Source organism: Balaenoptera acutorostrata, chromosome 15, assembly GCF_949987535.1.
Source record: "Balaenoptera acutorostrata chromosome 15, mBalAcu1.1, whole genome shotgun sequence".
NCBI lineage: Eukaryota > Metazoa > Chordata > Mammalia > Artiodactyla > Balaenopteridae > Balaenoptera > Balaenoptera acutorostrata.
Genome location: NC_080078.1, coordinates 68,693,915 through 68,712,295, shown reverse-complemented (window position 1 = coordinate 68,712,295; position 18,381 = coordinate 68,693,915). Strand labels below are relative to the sequence as shown.

Genomic DNA, 18,381 nt, shown 5'->3' with positions numbered 1-18,381 from the left:
GGAAGTCCCCATCCTCATTTCATACATAAGAAAACTGAAGTTTAGCAAATTAAGCAATTTGGCCCATGGCACTCGTTTGAAAATGCTGGAGCTGAAAACTTGATCCCTGGTCTTCCAACTAGAAATCTAAAGCTATTCTCACCATGCCATTAACAGCCTTCTCTGGCAAAGGGGGATCTGGGCTTTAACAAGAAATTTGGTCCTTGTGGACAAGATGGAAAGATACAGTCCAGAAGGATTTGTAACTGGTCAAAATAACATGGGAGAATAGCAGTGGATTACTGTACCAAGATCATTTTGGAAGAAGATGCCCAATGGCATGCCAAAGGCTCTGCCAAGATTTTAACTTAGAGAAAAACAGATTACATGCTGACCATTTGTAGATATCACAAAGCTAAAAAAAAAAAAAAACTAACTTGTTAAATAGAAATTCAGGATTCAAAAAGATTATAACAGCTTTGGGCTTCCCTGGTGGCGCAGTGGTTAAGAATCCGCCTGCCAATGCAGGGGACACGGGTTCAAGCCCTGGTCCCGGAAGATCCCACATGCTGTGGAGCAATTACGTGCGCCACAACTACTGAAGCCCGTGCGCCTAGAACCCGTGCTCCGCAACAAGAGGAGCCACCCCAATGAGAAGCCCATGCACCGCAATGAAGAGTAGCCCCTGCTCGCCGCAACTAGAGAAAGCCCGTGCGCAGCAACAAAGACCCAACACAGCCAAACATAAATAAATAAAAAGTAATAATTTTAAAAAAAGATTATAACAGCTTAAAACTAAAGCTGAATCTAACAAAATAAATACATGTACTGAAATTTTTAACCTCAGAACTACAAAGGCTAAGGGTAGAAAATACATAACAACAATATAATATAATAGAAAGTAACGTATAACAGCAATAAATGTTAAAAGTGACTATAAAAACACAGTGAAGCTGTGACAAATGAGGTGGGAAGGGGTATGGAGGGGGTGGGATTTAGCTGAACAAGAGAAAGAATTTTAAAAGAGGTTGCAAGTCCCTAATTATCACAAGAAAGACCAAGGAGAAGATATCTTTGGTAATATCTTCACACAATAGTTCAACTGTATAATTCGAGAGGACACTGGATTCAAGACCTATTCTCTCATATCCTTTTGAGCGTAGAAAAGGAGAAAAAACAAGGGCTGCACTGAGCACCTTTATCTACTCACATGCCATCTCTTCCCAGGAGAGGGCAGCAAGGAATTACAGACACACCAAGAAGAGAGTGCGCCAGGACAAGCGCTGGTCCTCGGGGTAAGTCTCTGCCAGGGCACTCTGGGAAGAAAATGCTCCTCAGTATGAGGGGCTTCCCCTTCGGCAACCCAGGCTCTTTGGCCTACAGAGGGTAAATAAAATGCTTCCTGAGCTATAAACCTTAGTCTCCTATCTAGAGTTGTCTTATATCTAGATTAAGTCTAATCTCTCCTTCACAAGAAATCAAAATGTAAGTGAAAAACGGTGTGGGGGGCAGGGGCCAGTGTCTGAGAAATCGGTAAACTCAAAGCCTAAAGGTTGTATGAATGTCCTCAAGCACAGAGGACAAGTTCTAATCCCGATCTTAGCCAGACCTCATACTAGCAAGCTCTGTATCACTCCATTCTCAGGGCCCCTTCATGACTCCCCACTGGCAACTTAACTTCAGCCCCATCCCCTGAACCCAAGAACAGAGGACCAGCTCTAGGCCAAGCCACTCCAAAAGCTCCTCATCTTTAGAAACAGCAAACACAACCCCCATTCCAACCACCTGGGCTCACAGCCATACAGACTTAGCTGCTCTGTAGCACTCTTAAACCTAGAAGTCAGACAAGGGTAGACTGGGATGGAGACAGCGGGAGAGCCTCAAGCGCAGCGCACATGTGTAGCTTGAAGACAACACAAGATAGGCCTTCAGTCAGAGGCTATCTAGAGGTAGGAATGAAGACCTTCCAAACACAACCTCTGAATGGAAATCTGAAGACTAAGCCTAAGACTTAGGGAAAGGGACCTGACAGGCAAGTCTCTGTCTCAGCTCACAGCTCAAGTGGAGAACTGGGTCCGGCTAGCAGGAAGTCCCAACAGCACAATGGTACAACCTATTCTTCATAACTCCCACAGACTCTGGGCCCCAACCCTCAACCCAAATACAGTCAAATTAAGACGTCACACTACACTGAGCAGAAATCCACTTAAAAAGGCAATGTTAAACAAATTATTCTGTAACAAACTTATATTTTCACAGAGTAGAATGAAATGAGAAAACACTTACTTCTTTGTCAGTTTTCAACAAACTCTCACTACCAGCCGCTGAAAGGGTACCTAAGGCCTGCCCGAGAGGATGAACCACCGCATTGGCCACCTCTCGCCCAACGCTCTCTGGATAGCTGTGTAGCACACTGGTGTGGCCCTGATCATTCTGAATCACCAAATGCAGCGACCTCCACTCAGAGTACATCGTGCCGCTAAAGGACTATCCAAATGGCACCTGAAAAGACAAAAGAGAATTACAAGTCAAACTATATTGCTGCAAACTAATAAAACTTAGTAAAATACATATTTACCCTACATAGCAAGATAAAGAAGTTGTAAATATATTGCCTCGAGAAGACTGAGGAAAAAAAACATTTAAATGTCTTGAGAATGTCCTAAATAGCCTCTTAGTGAGATCAGGTAGGAAAGGCAGACCCTGGGAAGCAGCTGTCTGAGCACCTCCCCAAAAGAGCCCTCAGAAGCCCAGAGTAGAGCTGGGGCAGATGGCCACCATGCAAGGGGATAAAATAATCAAATTTGGTACACTCACAGCATGAGGGAACCTTCTACATTCCATGTTCCAGGATAGAAAAAGATACAAGAAGGGTATGCTCTAAGTAAGAAAGGGAGACAAAGGAAAGGGTTTACTCTAGGCCCCAGATTTTTCAGTCAACAGTTTCCAAGCACCTATTACTTGCTAGAAACATACCCCTGCAATTTCCCACCAATGCCCTCAAATCAGACATAAAATTCTTTGAGAATATTTCATTCTCTACAGCAGTGGCATACATTCTTCTGGTAATGGAACCCCTGGAAGTCAATGTCCTTCAGAAAACATATAAAGACCTGCCACTTACTGAGCATTTACTACATACTACTCATGAAACCACATAACAACTTTATGAAAATTAAGTAATGCTATCCCTAATTCACAGATGAAAAAACTGAGGCATAGAGAGGTCTGCTGCTTCCCTGAGGCTTCAGAACTATAACATGGTAGAGGTGGGTTTTGAGTCCACATCTGTTGGGCTCCAGGGACCATGCTCTTAACCACAGCATGTACTGCCCCTCCCTAACCTATATATTCTCCATGACATGCCCTACTTTTCCCTATGCTGTATATTCTCCATGTAAAGATATCTAAGTCTACCACACAAATGAGAAACTTTAGCCATAGAAAACGTATCTATATGAATGCAATGTAAATATTACAATCATAAATGCCATACCCATGAGGAGAATCAAGGATGGTTAGTCCTTTCCCATTAATTTCTATTAACTGTCATTTTCTACTTGCTCTGAAATCTGTTTGCCCAGCCAGCAGAGTTTAAGGATACACTTAAGCTTTAAAAAGTTCTATCCCTTACGGGCTTCCCTGGTGGCGCAGTGGTTGAGAGTCCGCCTGCCAATGCAGGGGACACGGGTTTGAGCCCTGGTCTGGGAGGATCCCACATGCCGCGGAGCAACTAAGCCCGTGAGCCACAACTACTGAGCCTGCGCGTCTGGAGCCTGTGCTCCGCAACAGGAGAGGCCTCGACAGTGAGAGGCCCGCGCACCGCGATGAAGAGTGGCCCCCACTCGCCGCAACTGGAGAAAGCCCTCGCACGGAAACGAAGACCCAACACAGCCCCCCAAAAATAAATAAATAAATAAATAAATAAAAAATTAAAAAAAAAAAAAAAAAGTTCTATCCCTTAAACTAGCTTTTCTTCAAACTGGTAGCTTTGTTTAATTTTATCTTACAAAACCTCATTCTAGATCAGTAAGTATCAGTGTTTTTCAAGAGGATATGGTCCTCCTCTGAACCAAGAGGCCCTGAAAATGGGAAGGCAGAAAGGATGAACCGGAATCGAACAAGGTACCTACAATGTGAAGGATGGGTGGATGAGACTGACTGTTAAAGTTGCCTCAATTTCCTTAGGATTTATAAGGAACCCCCCTAAGGATATCCTGATGTTCCCCCTGCCCCCGGCACCACTGCCCTAAAATAAGCACTCTCAAACACGGAAGGGGAAATTTGTGGCCCTGAACCAAGATGGTGGAGTAGAAGGACGTGCTCTCACTCCCTCTTGTGAGAACACCAGAATGACAACTAGCTGCTGGACACTCATCAACACAAAGACACTGGAACTCACCAAAAAAGATACCCCACATCCAAAGACAAAGAAGCCGCAATGGGACGGTAGGAGGGGCACAATCACAGTAAAATCAAATCCCATAACTGCTGGGTGGGTGACTCACAGACTGGAGAACACTTATACCACAGAAGTCCACCCACTGGAGTGAAGGTTCTGAGCCCCACGTCAGGCTTCCCAATCTGGGGGTCCGGCAATGGGAGGAGGAATTCCTAGAGAATCAGACTTTGAAGGCTAGTGGGATTTGATTGCAGGACTTCGACAGGACTGGGGGAAACAGAGACTCCACTCTTGGAGGGCACACACAAAGTAGTGTGCACACTGGGACCCAGGGGAAGGAGCAGTGACCCCAGTGGAGACTGAACCAGACCTACCTGCTAATGTTGGAGGGTCTCCTGCAGAGGCTGGGGGTGGCTGTGGCTCACCGTGGGGACAAGGACACTGGCAGCACAAGTTCTGGGAAGTACTCCTTGGCCTGAGCCCTCCCAGAGTCCACTATTAGCCCCACCAAAGAGCCCAGGTAGGCTCCAGTGTTAGGTTGCCTCAGGCCAAACAACCACAGGGAGGGAAACCAGCCCCACCCATCAGCAGTCAAGCGGATTAAAGTTTTACTGAGCTCTGCCCACCAGAGCAACAATCAGCTCTACCCACCACCAGTCCCTCCCATCAGGAAACTTGCACAAGCCTCTTAGATAGCCTCATCCACCAGAGGGCAGACAGCAGAAGCAAGAACTACAATCCTGCAGCCTGTGGAACAAAAACCACATTCACAGAAAGATGGAAAAGATGAAAAGGCAGAGGGCTATGTATCAGATGAAGAAACAAGATAAAACCCCAGAAAAACAACTAAATGAAGTGGAGATAGGCAACCTTCCAGAAAAAGAATTCACAATAATGATAGTGAAGATGATCCAGGACCTCAGAAAAAGAATGTAGGCAAAGATCGAGAAGGTGCAAGAAATGTTTAACAAAGACCTAGAAGAATTAAAGAACAAAAAAACAGAGATGAACAATACAATAACTGAAATGAAAACTACACTAGAAGGAATCAATAGCAGAATAACTGAGGCAGAAGAACAGATAAGTGACCTGGAAGACAGAATGGTGTCATTCACTGCTGCGGAACAGAATAAAGAAAAAAGAATGAAAAGAAATGAAGACAGCCTAAGAGACCTCTGGGACAACATTAAATGCAACAACATTTGCATTATACGGGTCCCAGAAGGAGGAGAGAGAGAAAGGACCAGAGAAAATATTTGAAGAGATTATAGTCGAAAACTTCCCTAACATGGGAAAGGAAAGAGGCACCCAAGTCCAGGAAGCACAGCGAGTCCCATACAGGATAAACCCAAGGAGAAACACACCGAGACACATAGTAATCAAATTGGCAAAAATTAAAGACAAAGAAAAATTATTGAAAGCAGCAAGGGAAAAACGACAAATAACATACAACAGAACTCCCATAAAGTTAACAGCTGATTCCTCAGCAGAAACTCTACAAGCCAGAGGGGAGTGGCATGATATACTTAAAGTGATGAAAGGAAAGAACGTACAACCAAGATTACTCTACCCAGCAAGGATCTCATTCAGATTCCATGGAGAAATCAAAAGCTTTACAGACAAGCAAAAGCTAAGAGAATTCAGCACCACCAAACCAGCTCTACAACAAATGCTAAAGGAACTTCTCTAAGTGGGAAACACAAGAGAAGAAAAGGACCTACAAAAAAAACCCCAAAACAATTAAGAAAATGGTCATAGGAACATACATATCGATAATTACCTGAAACGTGAATGGATTAAATGCTCCAACCAAAAGACACAGGCTTGCGGAATGGATACAAAAACAAGACCCATATATATGCTGTCTACAAGAGACCCACTTCAGACCTAGGGGCACATATAAACTGAACGTGAGGGGATGGAAAAAGATATTCCATGCAAATGGAAATCAAAAGAAAGCTGGAGTAGCAATACTCATATCAGATAAAATAGACTTTAAAATAAAGAATGTTACAAGAGACAAGGAAGGACACTACATAATGATGAAGGCATCAATCCAAGAAGAAAATAAAACAATTATAAATATATATGCACCCAACATAGGAGCACCTCAATACATAAGGCAACTGCTAACAGCTATACAAGAGAAAACAGACAGTAACACAATAATAGTGGGGGACTTTAACACCTCACTTACACCAATGGACAGATCATCCAAATAAAAATAAATAAGGAAACAGAAGCTTTAAATGACACAATAGACCAGATAGATTTAATTGATATTTATAGGACATTCCATCCAAAAACAGCAGATTACACTTTCTTCTCAAGTGCGCACAGAACATTCTCCAGGATAGATCACATCTTGGGTCACAAATCAAGCCTCAGTAAATTTAAGAAAATCGAAATCATATCAAGCATCTTTTCTGACCACAACGCTATGAGATTAGAAATCAAATACAGGGAAAAAAATGTAAAAAACACAAACACATGGAGGCTAAACAATACGTTACTAAAAAACCAAGAGATCACTGAAGAAATCAAAGAGGAAATAAAAAAATACCTAGAGACAAATGACAATGAACACACGACGATCCAAAACCTATGGGATGCAGCAAAAGCAGTTCTAAGAGGGAAGTTTATAGCTATACAAGCCTACCTCAAGACACAAGAAAAATCTCAAATAAACAATCTAACCTTACACCTAAAGGAACTACAGAAAGAAGAACAAACAAAACCCAAAGTTAGCAGAAGGAAAGAAATCATAAATTTCAGAGCAGAAATAAATGAAATAGAAACAAAGGAGACAACAGCAAAGATCAATAAAACTAAAAGCTGGTTCTTTGAGAAGATAAACAAAATTGATAAACCATTAGCCAGACTCATCAAGAAAAAGAGGGAGAGGACTCAAATCAATAAAATCAGAAATGAAAAAGCAGAAGTTACAACAGACACTGCAGAAATACAAAGCATCCTAAGAGACTACTACAAGCAACTCTATGCCAATGAAATGGACAACCTGGGAGAAATGGACAAATTCTTAGAAAGGGATAACCTTCCAAGACTGAACCAGGAAGAAACAGAAAATATGAACAGACCAATCACAAGTAATGAAATTGAAACTGTGATTAAAACTCTTCCAACAAACAAAAGTCCAGGACCAGATGGCTTCACAGGTGAATTCTATCAAACATTTAGAGAAGAGCCAACACCCATCCTTCTCAAACTCTTCCAAAAAATTGCAGAGGAAGGAACACTCCCAAACTCATTCTATGAGGCCACCATCACCCTGATACCAAAACCAGACCAAGATACTACAAAAAAAGAAAATTACAGATCAATATCATTGATGAATAGAGATACAAAAATCCTCAACAAAATACTAGCAAACAGAATCCAACAACACATTAAAAGGATCACACACCATGATCAAGTGGGATTTATCCCAGGGATGCAAGGATTCTTCAATATACACAAAGCAATCAATGTGATACACCATATTAACAAATTGAAGAAGAAAAACCATCATCTCAATAGATGCAGCAAAAGCTTTTGACAAAATTCAGCACCCATTTATGATAAAAACTCTCCAGAAAGTGGGCATAGAGGGAACCTACCTCAACATAATAAAGGCCATATACGACAAACCCACAGCAAACATCATTCTCAATGGTGAAACACTGAAAGCATTTCCTCTAAGATCAGGAACGAGACAAGGATGTCCACTTTCACCACTATTATTCAACATAGTTTTGAAAGTCCTAGCCATGGCAATCAGAGAAGAAAAAGAAATAAAAGGAATACAAATTGGAAAGGAAGAAGTAAAACTGTCACTCTTTGCAAATGACATGATACTACACATAGAGAATCCTAAAGATGCCACCAGAAAATGACTAGAGCTAATCAATGAATCTGGTAAAGTTGCAGGATACAAAATTAATGCACAGAAATCTCTTGCATTCCTATACACTAATGATGAAAAATCTGAAAGAGAAATTAAGGAAACACTCCCATTTACCATTGCAACAAAAAGAATAAAATACCTAGGAATAAACCTACCTAGGGAGACAAAAGACCTGTATGCAGAAAACTATAAGACACTGATGAAAGAAATGAAAGATGATACCAACAGATGGAGAGATATACCATGTTGTTGGATTGGAAGAATCAATATTGTGAAAATGACTATACTACTCAAAGCAATCTACAGATTCAATGCAATCCCTATTAAATTACCAATGGCATTTTTTACAGAACTAGAACAAAAAATCTTAAAATTTGTATGGAGACACAAAAGACCCCGAATAGCCAAAGCAGTCTTGAGGGAAAAAAACGGAGCTGGAGGAATCAGACTCCCTGACTTCAGACTCTACTACAAAGCTACAGTCATCAAGACAATATGGTACTGGCACAAAAACAGAAACATAGATCAATGGAACAAGATAGAAAGCCCAGAGATAAACCCATGCACCTATGGTCAACTAATCTATGACAAAGGAGGCAAGGATACACAATGGAGAAAAGACAGTCTCTTCAATAAGTGGTGCTGGGAAAACTGGACAGCTACATGTAAAAGAATGAAATTAGAATACTCCCTAACACCATACACAAAAATAAACTCAAAATGGATTCGAGACCTAAATGTAAGACCGGACACTATAAAACTCTTAGAGGAAAACTTAGGAAGAACACTCTTTGACATAAATCACAGCAAGATCTTTTTTGATCCACCTCCTAGAGTAATGGAAATAAAAACAAAAATAAACAAATGGGACCTAATGAAACTTAGAAGCTTTTGCACAGCAAAGGAAACCATAAACAAGACGAAAAGACAACCCTCAGAATGGGAGAAAATATTTGCAAACGAATCAACGGACAAAGGATTAATCTCCAAAATATATAAACAGCTCATTCAGCTCAATATTAAAGAAACAAACAACCCAATCCAAAAATGGGCAGAAGACCTAAATAGACATTTCTCCAAAGAAGATATACAGATGGCCACAAAGCACATGAAAAGCTGCTCAACATCACTAATTATTAGAGAAATGCAAATGAAAACTACAATGAGGTTATCACCTCACACCAGTTAGAATGTGCATCATCAGAAAATCTACAAACAACAAATGCTGGAGAGGGTGTGGAGAAAAGGGAACCCTCTTGCACTGTTGGTGGGAATGTAAATTGATACAGCCACTATGGAGAACAGTATGGCGGTTCCTTAAAAAACTAAAAATAGAATTACCATATGACCCAGCAATCCCACTACTGGGCATATACCCAGAGAAAACCATAATTCAAAAAGACACATGCACCCCAATGTTCAATGCAGCACTATTTACAATAGCCAGGTCATGGAAGCAACCTAAATGCCCATCGACAGATGAATGGATAAAGATGTGGTACATATATACCATGGAATATTACTCAGCCATAAAAAGGAACAAAATTGGGTCATTTGTTGAGACGCGGATGGATCTAGAGACTGTCATACAGAGTGAAGTAAATCAGAAAGAGAAAAACAAATATCGTATATTAACGCATATATGTGGAACCTAGAAAAATGGGACAGATGAACTGGTTTGCAGGGCAGAAATTGAGACACAGATGTAGAGAACAAACGTATGGACACCAAGGCAGGAAAGCCATGGGGGTGGTGGGGGTGGTGGTGTGATGAATTGGGCGATTGGGAATGACATGTATACACTGATGTGTATAAAACTGATGACTAATAAGAATTTAAAAAAAAAAATGGAAGGGTAAAAAGGGGAGACTCTGATAGGTTGCCATTCTCATCAGAGGATAACTTATACCCACACAACATTTTTTCTCACCTTTTTTTAATAAACATATATATAAACGCACACACACACATATACATATAGTATATAGTATAATATATATACACACACTATAATCTCTTCAATAAATGCACAAGAACATTATACTACAAGGTTTTTTGTTTTTAGTGTGATTTTTTACCCTTTATATTTGTCTTCATTCCGTATCCAAATAATTCATTTCCCTGAATAGATAATCCATTTAATTTGTTTTTAGTGTGATTTTTTACCCTTTATATTTGTCTTCATTCCCTATCCAAATTCATTTCCCTGAATAGATAATCCATTTAACCAACCTAACATTTCCTTGTGTATTTTGCTCCACCCTAACTCAATCATATTAAAATAATTAATATACACACATAGCTAGGGACTATATAGTCTTCTACATCTTTTTTCCATTCACCAGTACCTTATGAATATCCTTCCAATAAGATTCATTCAGTCTCCCAATGATTTACATTTACTTCATTTCCCATATTTTGTCACCAGGAAATAATGATGCAATAAATATGCTTGCTTATATATCCTTTAGTAGTGGCCTTTTAATTTCTATGGAACAAGTTTCCAAGAGTGAAACCATTGGATCAAGGAGTATATGTATTTTTAATGTTAATAGGTCTTGCCAGATAGATTCCCAAAAAGCTGTAACAACTCCCATTTACATTAGGAATGGATGAGAGCCCTTCCCTCCTCTCACTCCCAATCTTTTGCCAAGAATCAGATTTATTTACATATTTATTTATTTGCCAATTTGGTAGGTATGAAGTAAAATTTCATTATTCTAGCCAAATATTTTTTTTTATTTTATAACTTCTAGTTTTGAATCTGGCTTAGGTGATTTCTCCCTCCTATCCCCTGTATCAGTGTTTTTCAAACTGTGGGTCATAAAATAAATGAAATAGATAATACTTTTTAATTATATGGAATAGAATATACAATAAAGGCACCACACACAGTAAAGGTAAGCAATGTTCTGAGACTTGTTTCGTTTTTTATATATGCATATGTTCTGGGTCATAATGTAAAATACATAAAATATTTACTATGCGTCTAGGTCCAGAAGTTTAAAGACATAATCCTGAAGTGTATAATGTAGTTACTAGATTTCCATGCAAGATAATTAATTCTTCACATTTAAGTTTTATATCATCTGGAATTTACTTCTACAAGTGGTATAGGAAAGATCCAATTTTATTTTCTTAGAGATGTATAGTAAGTTGTGTCAACATCATCTATTAAAAACACATCCTTGCAACTAAGCCCATGCACTGCAACTACTGAGCCCGCATGCTGCAACTACTGAAGCCCACGCACCTAGAGCCCGTGTCCCACAACAAGAGAAGCCACCGCAATGAGAAACCCGCGCACCTCAATGAAGAGTAGACCACACTCGCCGCAACTAGAGAAAGCCCATGCACAGCAACGAAGACCCAATGCAGCCAAAAAACAAAAAAATAAAAGCACGTCCTTTCCCACTGACCTGAAATACCAATTTTGTCATATATTAAACTCTCATTTATATAGGAATCTATTTACAAATCTGTTCAGTTCAACTATTTGTCTATTCCTATACTAATGCCATAACGATTTTTAAAAATTAATTAATTTATTTTTATTTTTGGCTGCATTGGGTCTTTGTTGCTGCGTGCGGGCTTTCTCTAGTTGTGTCAAGCGGGGGCTACTCTTCGTTACGGTGCACGGGCTTCTCATTGCGGTGGCTTCTCTTGTTGCGGAGCTCAGGATCTAGGCGCACGGGCTTCAGTAGTTGTGGCACGCAGGCTCAGTAGTTGTGGCTCGTGGGCTGTAGGGTGCAGCCTCAGTAGTTGTGGCACACGGGCTTGGTTGCTCTGCAGCATGTGGGATCTTCCCGGACCTGGGTTAGAACCCATGTCCCCTGCATTGGCAGATTCTTAACCACTACGCCACCAGGGAAGTCCAGCCATAATGATTTAAATTCAGTGGCTTTATAGAATGTTTTAACATCTGAAAGGGAAGCCCCCTTTACTTTGACTACTCTTTTTCAAAACTTTATCAGTTATTCTCAAGCATTTACTCTTTTATATAAAATTTAAGATGATTTTATCCAATTAAAGAAAAAAACCTTGCTAAAATTCTAATTAAAATTGCTTATCCACATTCCCAGTTTTATCTTCTACGGCCACTTTCCCACCCCATCCTCCAAGCTATGACCCAAAGTACTACTGATGATTGCTCAAAACCGACAAGTTTGTTCATACCCTATATTACTGCTCATGCTGTTCCCCACCTCTATCCACCTTATTAAGTCTTCACACTTCATAGCACAGCTCAAATGTCCTCTTTGGTAAAACTTTTTTTGACTCCTCCCATCACCCCACTTCACCAGCTCTGAGTGCCTACAGACTATTCATATTAAGCTTCACGTTTGGTTATTCATTAGCTTTGTAAAGATATCTTCACCACAACTGTGTCAACCTTTTTTGAGGGGAAACGTCACTTCCTGAATCTTTGAGAAGTCCTTGGCACACAGTGAATACTGAATGTTTCAGAATGCCAAGGTTTATCAATGGGAAAAAGGAAGATGTTAGAAGGTGTTCCCTTTATGCCACTGAAGGAAGTCCAAAATTTTGCATGTTGTATACATATAAAAATTGAAAATGTCCATTTGCTTTAAGCTATTTATTAGTATAAAAAAAGTAGTTGGATGGTTTTCAAATATTCAAGGAATATTTAGCGGCCATTTTGGATAATACATTGTTAGAGGGAAAAAAATGTTTTAAGGAAAAAAAAAAAAAAGACAAGCTAGCTCTCAAACTCCACTGTATACGTAAGAATCATTGAGGGGGGGGCCCTCTGGTTTAAAATGTAGATTTCAAAACTCCATCCCTAAAAAGCTCAATTCTGTAGGTTTGGGTTAGGGCCTGGGAATTTGCATTTTTAAGAAACAGCTACCACCCTTCCCAATTCTGAAGTAAAGACAGGAGTATCTTTCTTGAAAAAACACTATGAAAGACCAATCAAAACAGGATTAATAGCTCTTAAATTCTTCTTAAAATTTTTAAAAAGTTTTTAAATGTAAGAAATTTAAATTCTTCAAATCTATTAATGTTTAAATGATTACATGGAAGAAAATGAAATAAATGCTTTAAGAAACATGTAAGGTAGGGACTTCCCTGGTGGCCCAGTGGGTAAGACTCTGCCCTCCCAATGCAGGGGGCCTGGTTTCAAACCCTGGTCCAGGAATCAGATCCTGCATGCATGCCGCAACTAAGAAGTCCGCATGCCGCAACTAAAGACCCCACGTGCCCCAACTAAAGATCCCACGTACTGCAACTAAGACCGAGAGAGAGAAAAAGTTGAACTAAAATATTTAACGCATGTAATAGAAAAATACAGCTGCTAAATTTCAACAAAATGTATAAAAGACAAAAAATAATAAGACAAAGATGTACCTTATAATTACAGTTGTCCCTTGGTATCCATGGGGGACTGGTTCGAGGACCCTCCGACAATACCAAAATCACAGATGCTCAAGTCCCTTATATAAAAGTATGTGGCATATAACCTATGCACATCCTCCCATATATTGTAAATCATCTCTAGATTACTTATAATACCTAATACAATGTAAATGCTATGTAAATAGTTGTAAGTACAATACAAATGCCGTGTAAATAGCTGCCTACATAGAGCAAATTCAGGTTTTTCTTTTTGGAACTTTCTGGATTTTTTTTCCCCAAGTATCTTTGATTCATGGTTGGTTGAATCCGCAAATGCAGAATCCACCAACAGAAAGGGCCAACTGCACAGGCAAATTAAACAATGAAGAGAAAATAAACATTGGAAACAAACATAAAAAAAAATCAAAGAAACACAAAGTAACTAAGGCATCATTTTGTAAATATTAAACTAGCAAAATGAGTGATTAAAAACTCACTCTGATTTAGGAGGTAAGGCCAACAGGACACACTCAAGAGTTTAGGGCAATGATTTTCAATTAAAAAAAAAAAAAAAAAGACTACCCCCCCCCCAGGGTATTTTGGAAATATTAAGTGCACTTTTGGTTAACGCAACGATTGGGGCATGTTACTGGTATTTATGGTATTTATGGGCAGATCCAGGATATCTAGACATCCTGTAACACAGGTGACAGTCCTGCACAATGAATAATTTTGCTACATTTCACCTGACTTTCTAATGTCTGCCAGAAAATCATTCTGTTCTTAATTGTCTAAGGCTAAAAATCTAACTTCATTTTACTCATAAATACAAAATATTTTGTGCTATTTTAATATACACTTAATTTTCCAGTAACACAATTAACCATGCAAACCGAGGAAAGATTCAACTTTTTTATGTTTGGAACCTTAACCATACCAAGAATTGTTCACCATTTCAGAACAATCACATCACCTAAGGTCATACCTTTTGTGGTGTCTGAGTTGCTAATACTACACACTGCTGTCAGGAACACAATCACAAGAACTACATGCTACTTACTTAGCCCTTATTTCAAAATGTCAAATATAAAGTGCCGTATTACTGTCTTACTTCTCAAGTTATAAGTAGACACAAGCATCTGACCACTTTGTTATGTCCTCTAGTATAGCTCTACCTGAGCATTTTTACCGAAATACCAATTTTATTGGAAGGATAGTAATTTATGGTTTTCATTTGTTATAGTTAGTTTCAAAGTTTTTTTAAAATTCTATGTGTTGGTAGGTTATATATTATCTGTTAATTTCAGGATAGTGAAGCAGTCATTAGGTCCGGGAAGGATAAAAACCTCCAGTCTAGGAAACCAAACATGGGGTGAAGTGGGTAGGGTGCACACTGGGGCAAATTAGAGAATTAAGGTTCTCTTTAAAGGACACAATCACTACTCAGCCCTAGCCAACTATTACCTTGAAGGAATGTAGACCCAGTGTTGCCTGATAATCCAGTTTTTCAAGAGACACAGAAAGTCTGGACATCTCTGTGAAGTCCACTCTTTAAATGTTGGCAACTAATTCAAGTTTAAAAAAAAAACAAAACAGGATGTAAGCTAAGAAGAACTCATCTATGGGTCAACTTACGCCTCTGATCAAAGATAAAGGCATATGCTAGTTTTGGTAACTGAATTAGCATGATTCTTGTGGAGGGAAGGTAGGGAGGCATACACTATGAATGAGCCATTGCTGCCCTGAAAGTCACCCTATCCCACCTCTGCTCCAGGGTCTGGGCTTATAACCCAACTATGGAAGTCCTATAACTTCATTTTGTTTCATGTTTGTTGCTGTTAGGAAAAAAAAAAAAAAAAAAGATAAGGGCAGAGTGTAATGTCACAGATTTGGCAGGGTAAGTCCTGTTGGGTCCAGTTTTGTCAGTGGCCAGCCTAGTCTTAAACACACAAATAAGAACCTCCTCTTGCTGTTGCAGCTCAGGCTGTCCAAAGCAACCCAGAGATCTCAGAGAACATCTATAGTTTCAAGAACCAGAATTGATTCACAGCCTAGGTCCTCCTGGGCAAAGATGTTCATATGTGCATCAACCTTTCAGGATAGCACCATGGCAAAACCCTGCTGGGCCCTGACTGCCTAGTTCACTTGCCATGGAATTGTTTGTAGCTCTATCCTGCCGATAAATTGACACACTTGTAAGGCACCTCAGGCTAATGCCATTTTTCTAACCATTCACCCAAGGATAGCACGAATGTTTTGCCAATACATAGTGGGAGACATAGTAATATCAGGTGCTTTGACCCAGTAATACCACTTAATTTATCCTGATAAACAACTCAATAGAAAAATGCACAAGGCATTCATTCACTGTAGTATTGCACATAAGATGGGGAAGTGATCAGAATTTAACTGTCCATCAATAATGGAATACCTTCGCAATTAGGGCATATTAACTCTATATACTATAATGTAGCCATTAAACACAGAGATAAGAAGCATGAAAACAAATAGGAGACTGGTTAAGAGCCAGGACTCTGGAACTAGACTTCTTAGATTCAAATCCCAGTTCCACCACCTGCAAGTTGGAAAATCCTGCAGAAGTTGCTCTACCTCTGTGCCTGAGCATCCTCATCTGTTAAATGGAGATAACAGCAGGATAACAGCCTACTCTGGAGTTGTGATTAGAGAATCAAGACATGTAAGATGTTTGGAACATGTCCTATCTAGTCCATAGTAAGCAATCAACAAACGATAGCTCTTATGGAGGAAGAATACTATGAATCCTCAGATTGGAGATTTGAAATTAACTTAGTAAAAACTGAGGGCAGAGAATGAGAGAAAGTTTAACTTTATCATAGGAATAATACAACAGGAACTGAATTCCTATTAAGGAAATTTGACTGAAGTATCTAAGACAGGCTGAAGGGACAGCAGGAAAGCAGACTCCAGTGTCTCTAATATATTGAGGAAGGGGAGGGCAGGAAGGATGGGAACATTGCAGGGAGGGTTGGGCACTGTGGTGAGATACTGAAGTCAGACGGTTGAGGGCTTTGACTGCTGTGTTAGGATCATATGAGTCTCCTTCCCAGCTAGGCTCTGTTGGCTATCAACTTGAGCTGCGAGCAGAGAAGTCTCCACTTTCAAACTTCAGAAGTGATAGGAGGAAAGCAAAGATGACAGTGCTACCCTGCAGATCACTTAATCTCCTTCCCAACTCTGCATGTATCCATTTTCTAGGTAATCTCTGTATGTTTCTGCTATCAGGTCACTGTGTGCTGGGTAACAGTTTATGACTTGTAGGTACTACCACAAAGTAACATGAAGGTTTGGTCTAATTGACAAACTACCAAAATGATCAATACAGTGGTAGACACACTAAGACCACAGCTTGGCATTAATTAACTCAGCCAATATTTATTACATGCCTTCTATACACCAAACACAGGGACTATAATAATGAATAAACACCATCCTTGCTCCCAAGGAGCTTCAAATCTAATTACAGAGAACAGTTTTTTTTAACTTTGTAAATTTGTACATCAGTCATTTCATTAAACAAACATTTATTAAACACCTGCTATGTGTCAGGTATTGTCCTAACATGTAGGGAGGCAGGTATGAATAGGACACAATGGCTGCCCAAGAGAAAGTTTCATAGTGAAGAAGAGAAATCCATGATAAATAAATCCATGTTACAGCAGTATTCAACATGGTAACTGACGTGATGAGTTACGAAGGTGGCATCCTACAACAGAAAAACTATTGCAGATCTTGCTTGATAACAATGTACCTTCGCATAATTGATCATTTTCAAAGACCTTTCACATGTTATTTCATTTCAGTTCAATAACAAGCCTAGAAATTTAAGCAAGACAGATGTCACTAGCCTCTACAACTTGCTCAGGGTCACATCAAGTAACAGTAGAGCTGGGACAAGAAACTCCACCTCTTGCCTCGAAGTCCAATGCTCCTTCTTTTGTTCTGACTCCGTACCTCACCATATGACCTTGGACAAGTCACTTGGCATTTCTTTGTCATAGTTTCCTCACCTGTAAAACAGGGAGAATACCTGCAGTACCTAGCTAAAGTGACTTGGGAAAAGGATCAAATAAAACAACGCAAGTCAACATACTTTGAGCTGTACAAATGCAAGGTACACACTATCAGGCATGCCTTGTTTCTCTTAGGAAAAATAGGGTACAGGGTGCCAAAACACTGAATAAATGAACTGAGTAAATAAATGCTGTATTTTAAGGTGCATAAGTGCATTCAAGGTCATCCATATAACCTTTACAACTAATAAAGGCAAAAGGAACATATTTCATATTTCTGTTGTAGTCCTATTGACCCCCAAGGCAAATATCAATCAAACTTGGCCAAAAAGGAATGTATTCACCTGTGTACCAGATTCTGTTAAGGATCCTATCAAACACCTGAATTACAAGAAAGGGAGACAGGTTCTGCCTGCATTCCTCCCCAAAAGTGAAAACAGGTAGTTTTTGCTAGTCTGTCCAAAAAAGTATGGATACCCTGCCTGCTCCCACCCCCACCACAGTTCTCATCTTTTATGCCCCAGACTTGCTCTAACACAGCAGCCATAACCACATATTACTTAAATTTAAATTAAATTATAAATTCAGTTCCTTAGGTAAACTAGTCACATTTCAAGTCCTCAATATCACATGTGGTTAACTGCTACCATACTGGACAGTGCAGATATAGAACAGTTCCATCACTG

At 39.6% G+C, this 18,381-nt stretch overlaps 1 protein-coding gene across 6 annotated transcripts in view; it reads right to left on the bottom strand.

Annotated features, from left to right (window-relative positions):
- Nucleotides 1-18,381, bottom strand: part of RALGAPB (Ral GTPase activating protein non-catalytic subunit beta) — a 106,216-nt gene that overhangs the window by 84,482 nt on the left and 3,353 nt on the right. For 4 of the 6 annotated variants that reach the window (XM_007193131.3, XM_028169291.2, XM_007193133.3 and 1 more), the window contains exon 2: nt 2,266-2,481. In XM_007193131.3, coding sequence (XP_007193193.2) covers nt 2,266-2,451 — 186 coding nt within the window. In that variant the 5' untranslated portion in view covers nt 2,452-2,481. Of the gene's footprint in view, nt 1-2,265; nt 2,482-2,796; nt 2,818-17,589; nt 17,693-18,381 lie in introns of those variants that run through there. The other 2 variants (XM_057528618.1, XM_057528619.1) reach the window with 2 other exon arrangements.